General features: G+C 38.0%; 2 protein-coding genes across 4 annotated transcripts in view; both read left to right on the forward strand.

Annotated features, from left to right (window-relative positions):
• LOC105165172 (anthranilate synthase alpha subunit 2, chloroplastic) overlaps positions 1 to 7465 on the forward strand; it is a 7982-nt gene extending 517 nt beyond the window's left edge. Inside the window, exons 2-11 of one of the 3 annotated variants that reach the window (XM_011084083.2) lie at positions 165 to 346; positions 1375 to 1564; positions 2355 to 2506; positions 3111 to 3226; positions 3309 to 3555; positions 3642 to 3698; positions 4583 to 4735; positions 5784 to 5864; positions 6200 to 6286; positions 6870 to 7193. In XM_011084083.2, the coding sequence (XP_011082385.1) occupies positions 165 to 346; positions 1375 to 1564; positions 2355 to 2506; positions 3111 to 3226; positions 3309 to 3555; positions 3642 to 3698; positions 4583 to 4735; positions 5784 to 5864; positions 6200 to 6286; positions 6870 to 7193 (1589 nt within the window). Of the gene's footprint in view, positions 1 to 161; positions 347 to 1374; positions 1565 to 2354; positions 2507 to 3110; positions 3227 to 3308; positions 3556 to 3641; positions 3699 to 4582; positions 4736 to 5783; positions 5865 to 6199; positions 6287 to 6869 lie in introns of those variants that run through there. The other 2 variants (XM_011084082.2, XM_011084084.2) reach the window with 2 other exon arrangements.
• Positions 7606 to 8694, forward strand: part of LOC105165175 — a gene marked incomplete in the record, with an annotated part of 1695 nt that continues 606 nt past the window's right edge. The window contains 1 exon segment of the mRNA XM_011084091.2: positions 7606 to 8694. Coding sequence (XP_011082393.1) covers positions 8630 to 8694 — 65 coding nt within the window.

Below are 8694 nucleotides of genomic sequence, written 5' to 3' on the forward strand. Positions count from 1 at the left end.
ACCCCCCCCCCCCCCGCCATAATCAGATGTATGAAAAGGGATGTAGCGTTGAAATGACAATGAAGTTTTACACTTTAATGCAAAGAGTCTTTCTTTCCATTAAATAGATGCGGAGATGGAAGGGAGGATCAGCTGATATTTGTTTTGCTTGATGGCTGCAGTAGACCACTCTGCCAAGTTCAAGGAAGCTGCTAAGCATGGGAATTTGGTCCCACTGTTCAGACCAATTTTTTCTGATCATTTGACTCCGGTACTTGCATACCGGTGCTTGGTGAAGGAAGATGAGCGGGATGCACCCAGCTTTCTCTTCGAGTCTGTTGAGCCTGGTCTAAAAGCATCTAGTGTCGTAAGCTTTCTTTCATCCCGTTTACTTTCTTTTTGTATTAGTTAGATAATATGAGGTATACAGAGTTACAGATGACGATAATGGTAAACCTTTGCGAGTTGTTTGAGGGTGTCGTTCTTTGTTGCTAGCCCTAGGCCACAATTTATGGATTCTGATGATTCATTCAGGAAATGTTCATGATATTTTAAAAATCTAGAGAAGTGTTTGATTGAACCAATGCAAAACTGATTTGTATACTGTAACAATCCTAAAATTCAGATAGAATTGATAATTTTGTCACTTCTAGTCTTTGATCACTTTGTAGTAATAATAATCCAAGAAACCTAAAACTCTACATATTTTTTAACTCAAAGTTTCTTGAAGCTGGGGGAGGGGGTATTTGATGTATCCGAGCATTGTATTTTGACTAATTTTATCATTGAAGACCTCATTTTCTTACTTTTTGCCTATGAAAGGATGTTTAATTGATAAATCATCTAGTTTGCTTAATCAGGATCTAATTCATCTCAAACTTAAAAGATAATTAATTATTCTATCTTGTTAAAAGCTGTTAATCGTTGTTGGAATCAAGTTGTAGAACTTCATTTTTTGCTACACATTCCCAGGACTCTTATGTCGAAATAGTCTCATGGCTTTGAGATTAACTTCCTTCTCCATCTTCCTCATCTTCCTAGGACAAGTTCCTATCCCTATTGCCCGCCTGAGCCTGAAACTATAGATCAGTTCAGAAGACTTTCATCTAGATAAACTATATGAACGATCTCAGTTAGGGGGGAATCCTGCACTTGACCAGTAGTGTACACTCTACAGTATTTGCAAGTCTGTGTTTCTAGGTTATCCTTTGATTTCTAAATGGGTAATTGTCAACAAACAAGAACCGAAAAGGGATTTAGGCCATATAGATAATACTTTCTTGTCCTTATGGCTTATGCGGCATTGTTAGTGTTAGAACACTAATCTTTAATTGTAAATGTTTTTCTCTTCTAACTTTTTTGTTGCTTTAGCTAATGTACAATCAACTTTCCTAGGGGCGATATAGTGTTATTGGAGCTCAGCCAACAATGGAAATTGTGGCAAAGGAGAATGTGGTTACCATAGTTGATCACCATGAGGGACAAAGAACGGAGGAGTTTGTGGAGGATCCCATGGTTATTCCTCGGAGGATTATGGAGAAGTGGAAACCCCAACGCATTGATGAGCTCCCAGAAGCATTTTGTGGTAATATAACCACCTACAGTTTTGAATTATGTACACATTGAAAGGAATACTTAATTATCATGATTGATATGTGAAAAGCTATAACAAGATTACCTCTTGCCTCAAGATCTGGCAAAAGCAGATGAGCATTTCTACCTTCCATATTGCATTGTTTATTTGCTTCTAGTGGGCAGTGTCTGCTATCCATGCCTTTTCTATCTTACAAAATGGTATCAGTTCCCATTAGGCTCAGATATGACACGGGTTACTCTAAATTGATTTCTACAATGTTATATAAAGGGACTTACTAATATGCGATGAGTATTACCTTACATTAATGAAACTCAGTTTATTTGATTTCACCTGGATCTAGTGAAAAATGATATTCTGTGACAAGAGTCTTAGCTATTCCAAATCATGTTTGTTCCCATAATTCTTGGTTTACGCCTGATTAAGATGAGAGACCATGGTTCGGTATCATATCTTATTGACCTTTTTCATTCTTCTCATCAATTTATGTTTCACGTAGGTGAGGCTTAGCTTTATGCTGATTTACTAATACCCTTATAGATAAGACTTAAGAGATACAGTCTTATTGCGTTTCCTGGCTGTACAGTGGAGCACATGGCTTTAAGAAAATGCTTTATATATTTCTGTTTATCTATCATCATTCTCCACACATGGCTTTAAGAAAATGCTTTATATATTTCTGTTTATCTATCATCATTAGTGAATTTCAATATATTGAATAATGACATAATAACAGTGAATAGCTATGGTTGTCAATTCACAATATTTTTCTGCCAAACAGGTGGTTGGGTTGGTTACTTTTCATATGATACAGTGCGTTATGTAGAAAAGAAAAAGCTTCCTTTCTCAAAAGCTCCCGAGGATGACAGAAACCTCCCTGATGTTCATCTGGGTCTTTATGATGATGTCATAGTGTTTGATCATGTGGAAAAGGTTCTCTCGTTCTTCTTGAAATTATTATTTATTTTTTAATTTATATAATACAGGCAAAACGAGAAAGAATCTCAGATTTTTAGCTAACTTGGACTTAGCTATTTATATATATATATATATATAGGCTGCATAATGTTGGACTAATTTGTTCTCTCATGTTACTGCCTGCATTTGATAGAATTTCTTCATTGTGGTGTAGTTAAATGGAAAATACACCTCTCTTGAAACATATATTTTGCATTTCCTTTACCATGTCACTCAAATACTTTTGCCTTGTTGTATGTTTGTTATGATCTCTCATTTAGATTAAGTTTCCGATGTTAGAACTTTTTGCAAGTTAGTTTACTAAAAGAATTTTTGGTTTTAAATTAAGTTCTATTTTCGTTTTGTTGATCTCTCATCTGGATTTGTTTCTGATATTAAATTTTTTCTGGCGATTTCATTTACTAGGAGAATGTTTGATTTAAGATCAATTATATTTTCATTATTCCCTGTCTGTTTTCAGGAAACTACTTGTTGAGGCTAGATGTTCATGTTCCTAGAAAGTTCATTGTCCTGCTTCTTAAGTGCTGTGTCATTAAATACTCATATACTTTTCTCCCAGAAAGCATATGTGATACACTGGGTCAGATTGGACCAGTTTTCTTCTGTCGAGGAGGCTTATGATGATGGCATGAACAGATTAGAAGCTTTAGTGTCGAGAGTGCATGATATAGTGCCGTAAGTGATGCACTTTGTTTTTAACTTGTTCCTGTATTATTTTTTCTTGCTTTAAATTTTCTTCTTTTGATTGTTAATCAAGTCCGAAGCTGGCTGCGGGTTCAATAAAATTGTACACAAGCCTTTTTGGTCCATCTTTGAGCAAGTCCACAATGACAAGTGAAGAATACCGGAAGGCAGTGATGCAAGCCAAGGAGCATATCCTGGCAGGAGATATCTTCCAGATTGTGCTCAGCCAGCGATTTGAACGTCGAACTTTTGCTGATCCCTTTGAAGTGTATAGAGCATTAAGAATTGTTAATCCAAGTCCATATATGACTTATTTACAGGTCTGTTTACTCTGCCTTGAAATTTGTCCAATTATTAGGGGCTCAGCTTTCTCCTTACAATCTTCAGATGCATAATTGGTGATTAGGCAAGGGGCTGTATCCTGGTTGCGTCAAGTCCTGAAATCCTGACTCGAGTTAAGAAGGTACGTACTCTTCGTATGCTGCACTGTGCTTATGGTGATTCTGTTAGATTTCAGTGTTAATGCATTTACCACTCTGATTGCATTGATCTTCTTTTCCTCTTAGGCAAACTTGTTTATTGAGAATAATATGACAAAGACCCTTAAACATATATATGTACATCCCATCCTATTTGCTCCAGAAGAAGTCCATTTGATCAGGGCCAAGGGACTAAATTATGTCTATGCATTGGAAGATAGTGTGAACAACCTTACTTACATTACACATAACAAATGGTGAAGTGTCATGGACGGATCATGGAAAAGAGCTGATAGTTAGCTCCTTAAGTAGAAGTTACCAAAAGTTCAAGATCCTTTGTCCAATGCTGTGTAAATTTAGATTTCATCAAGAGAGGCAACAAATTCACCTCTAAGTCCCTAATTCTTTGGAAACTCGGTCATGCTTAATGTCAAGGATAGAACAGTTAACAGGTACAATTTTGGCTTTGGCAGGGTCCTTTCATGATAGACTCATGGAATCTTGGATTAGATTTTAAACAGTTGACGATGTGGCTAGGTCTAGTACATGATTGCTTTCTCAAATCAACACTTGCCTTCTGATGTATATTGAAGGCTTGGAAGGACTATACAGTCTACTGCAACATACTCAGTAACTCAGCAGGCCATCTATCTGGTTATGGTTTCTTTTCGGTTGTGACATCTAAATCTAGCTGCAAGAACATATTCAGAACTATGAACTTGGACTTGTAGTTATTATTTCATGGATATTGAGACAATTCTATTGATTTTTTTAATCAAGTATTTCATGATGGCTATTTAATATTCTTTTTCCCTTTCCTTTTACTAGCCTTGACTTTTATTTCTGTTGTATTCCCCCTCAATGGCAGGGTAAGGTCATTAATCGACCTCTGGCTGGAACTGTCCGTAGAGGCAAAACGCCCAAAGAAGATTACATGCTGGAAAATCAGCTGCTGCATGATGAAAAACAGTGTGCAGAACACATTATGCTTGTTGACTTGGGAAGAAATGATGTTGGAAAGGTTGTCCTCTATATTCCATGTTTCTATGACCTATAGATGAGATCTACTTGTGTGATTTATGATTTTGTATGCCGTGAGGCACTAGTGATTGGGAAAACATGCTCTTGGAGTAACCTTTTTAGAATCCCAAGCTTTTAGTTCAAAGAAAATACTTTAGGTTCTTCCTCTGCCCGTTATCTTTTGACAAAATTTCTACTCCAGTAAAACTATATTTGCAATTTCTACTGTGGCATAGCAGAAATAACTTTTGCAGAGAGAAAACTTTGCACCTTCAAGCTAAATAACCTTGTTGACCAGTTATAAAGCACTAGTGTTTCTGTTTTTTCTGAGCTTATCTCAAATTTCTTATCAAATCAATTGGTAGTTCTTGAATATCGCAATGTGGAACTTGGGCCCTGGTGTTGGCATGCCCAGATTACAGCTGAGTTTATCCATTTCACACTGAAGTTCTATTCTCATTTCCCGAGATATTGATTCATGGTGTGAACTTTTTTGTTGGACTGCTTTTTCTCGGGGTATGGGTGGAGATTTTATTGTGCATTTAGAATGTACAGACAGAGAAAAGTGAATTAGGCAAGATGCAGCAGATTTCAGACCTTTGTTTTTCGATGAGTCAAGGATGGTAACCACTAGCCTTGGTGGTAAAAGGTTTATTTTCAGGGATTAATGAAATTGATTTATTCGTTTATCCCTTGCCAATCAATATGCATGGCGTGCAAATTTGGGTGCCAGACCATGATATTTCTGTGGAGTGGGCTGACTGTTTAGAAGTGTGGTTTGGGTTATTGGCCTCTTAGGGGAGAGTTTTATTTCTAATACAGTGTGGGTTCATAAATGTACTTTCACGTCAAGCTTATGTATAAGATAGTGTGAAATACACTGTAAAAGGAAAATATGTTAGCACAATAAGTGCTATTGGGTTAATTGTAGAAAGGAAATGACGTTATTCAATTCTTGGTGTAGGAGGAATCTGCTTCTTTTTTTCAAAATTAAGGTGTATAATTATTATTCTGTCATGATTCACGAATACTAGTTTTTGTCGATGCAGGTGTCTAAATCTGGTTCTGTGAAGGTTGAGAAACTCAAGAACATCGAGCGCTATTCCCATGTCATGCACATTAGTTCCACTGTATGTATTGCAGCCAGAGATTATACATATCATTCACTATCTTCTTTATATATGCGCAAGTTAAAAAGTGCTTTGGGCATAGTTGAGTTGAGTAAACCCAAAATAAACTGTATAACTCTTGACATGGATGGGAAATAATGTGAGGAAATTAAAGGATACCGAGTAAAAGAAAAGGCCCAATGATGGTGCTCTTGCATATTCAACCTAGAAGTAGCAAACTTGGTTGTTGCTTCATTTTTTTCATTTGTTTCCAGAAAACTAGGCTCTAGCAAAAATATTTACTTCCACTAATTCTTAGTATCTTCATGCTTTCTGTTGGTTTATACATTTTGAAGGTTACTGGTGAGTTATCATCTAATTTGACCAGCTGGGATGCTCTGCGTGCAGCGTTGCCTGTTGGAACAGTTAGTGGAGCCCCAAAGGTTTTTCAAGCAACTTTCATCTAGTATCACTGTTTTACTTATTGGCGTTCGAATTTCTTGTTGATTTTTCCACTTCTTGATCTTCTGCTTCTAGAAGTACACCCTGAAATTAATTATTTCTTGGGTTTCTTGCTGATAGAGTTGCCATTCATTTCAATGTCATGCTAACTTCTTTTTATTCCAGTAAAGGCTATTTCCTGCACATATTAAACCTGAAGACTCTCTGCACATACTACAATCACTTCTATCTTTTGGGGAGGTTGGGACGGTGGTGGTGAGGATGGGGCTCATCTTTTAAAGGCAGTTCGACTCTCGCATGTGTCTTGATAATTATGAACTTCTGACTTTCTTTCTTTTGTTGTATTTGTAAGTGAGAGTCTAGAAATCCACTGAAAGTAAAATTCCTTGAACATTCTTCAAAACTTTATGATCAATTCTAAATTCCATGCACTTTTTCATTTCTGGTTATTTACATTGTTGAACTATACTTCAAGCTGTGCCAATGGCTATAATAGACAGCATGCTATTATTGCGTCAAGATAAGAGAGCATAACATATGCAATTCTTAATTTCTGACGTACAGGTGAAAGCCATGGAATTGATTGATCATCTAGAAGTTACAAGACGCGGGCCATATAGTGGTGGATTTGGTGGCATTTCTTTCTCAGGAGATATGGATATTGCTTTAGCTCTGAGAACAATTGTATTCCCAACGAGCACGCGTTACGATACTATGTATTCGTACAAGGACAGTGGGAAGCGCCGGGATTGGGTCGCCCATCTCCAAGCCGGGGCTGGCATAGTGGCTGACAGTGATCCTGCTGATGAGCAGAGAGAGTGCGAAAACAAGGCCGCTGCTCTTGCTCGTGCCATTGATCTTGCAGAGTCATCATTTGTCGAGAAATAACATCGTATCAGCTTTCCCCTGTGAACTTTCTGCCGTCTCCCTACATTCCCATTGGAAATTTTGCTGCCACAGAAGGAGTGTTGGAGAAAACTTAAGTCTAGCAGTCTTTAATGGTGGGAAAAATCAAGCTGTGTCTGTTTGGTATGCAACATTGGAGGATTTTGTTTGCTGGAGAAACAGTTTGTTACTGAAATTCATTACCGCGTTGTATAGGATAAAGACTGATTTATTGTTCACCCTGCAGATTTACAATATTATAGCTTCTTAGCATATACACAAGAATATGATAATACTATAGGATTTTTTTTTCTTCTTTTTATTAATTTTTTAATAGCAAGAAATAAATTTATAAAAGGCGAATAGTTTTGCTAGTGGAGGATTTAACCAGTCTTATAAAAGAGCAGAACATGACTTTCCTTGCAAAGGGAAACAAAAACGCTGGGCAGGTATCAAAGTTTTCAGACAATGGGTCGAAGCCGTTTGAGCCAAAAAGTCTTTGTTCTCTCTGCAGCATTGTTGCAAAATGACTGAATCAAATTCAGTCAATATCTTCGAGCGCTCTTGAAGCAAGTTCACCAAGGTTTTGGTTGGAGGAGCTGGGATCCTATCAAAATGCAGAAGCAGCATTGAATCAGTATGAATATGTAAATCTGCGGCCTTTTGCAGTCCTTCCTGAGGGACTGCATTTCAACATTGCTATTTATTGGAGTGGAAGACTTAAAGTCAACCAAGAACTGCCGTAAAATTCCCTCTAAAATTTTCCCACCCAATGGTTGATTCTCTTGTCCATCTTCAGACCGCTTCGCCGGCAGTCCCTCACAGCCAGGCTCTTTCGCGCTGGCTTGCACCTGAAATCCTTCTCCCTCTTCCTCTTTTTGACCGCAATTCCAACCCTCCTTTCTTTTCCGACCTCTAGATCCGGCAATGGCCGCCGCCGGAGCTCACCAGCCTAATTTTTTCTCCTTCCCCTCCACCTTACCAGTCCATTTTCCTCCCTTTCCATGGCTGACCCTTCTCCAACCCCTGAATCACCCCCTTCTTCCTCTAACCCGCCTGATCCCAAACCCCAACCTCCCAAATACTCTTGCTGCCCCACCTTCAAAAAGGTCTTTTGCCAGTTTTGTTGCAGAAATCCACAGGCTCTCGTTTCCAGTCAAATCCTCTACGAGCTGCAAAAAAGTCTTCCCATGAAAATGAACTTCAACTTGTAGGCACAACCTCTACATTCAAGGGTGAACCTGAAATTCGATTCTCTAAAGAAGAAACCAACTTGCTGAATGTCTCAGGTCTGCTCTTGTTGGTACGAATAAAGGAGAGCCCATAAAGTCCACAAATACACTTCAAAAGACAACAGAAAAAGCACAGGGAGATGTCCCTGTAGACGGAAGCAGTACTGAGGAACCCACTTTAGATATAAGAATCTTTTGCTCAAGAAGATGGAATCCTACACAATGCTGAAGAATAGAGTGTCTGCTGAAGTCTGCCATTTCTTTGTTAACAA

Source organism: Sesamum indicum, linkage group LG6, assembly GCF_000512975.1.
Source record: "Sesamum indicum cultivar Zhongzhi No. 13 linkage group LG6, S_indicum_v1.0, whole genome shotgun sequence".
Lineage (NCBI taxonomy): Eukaryota > Viridiplantae > Streptophyta > Magnoliopsida > Lamiales > Pedaliaceae > Sesamum > Sesamum indicum.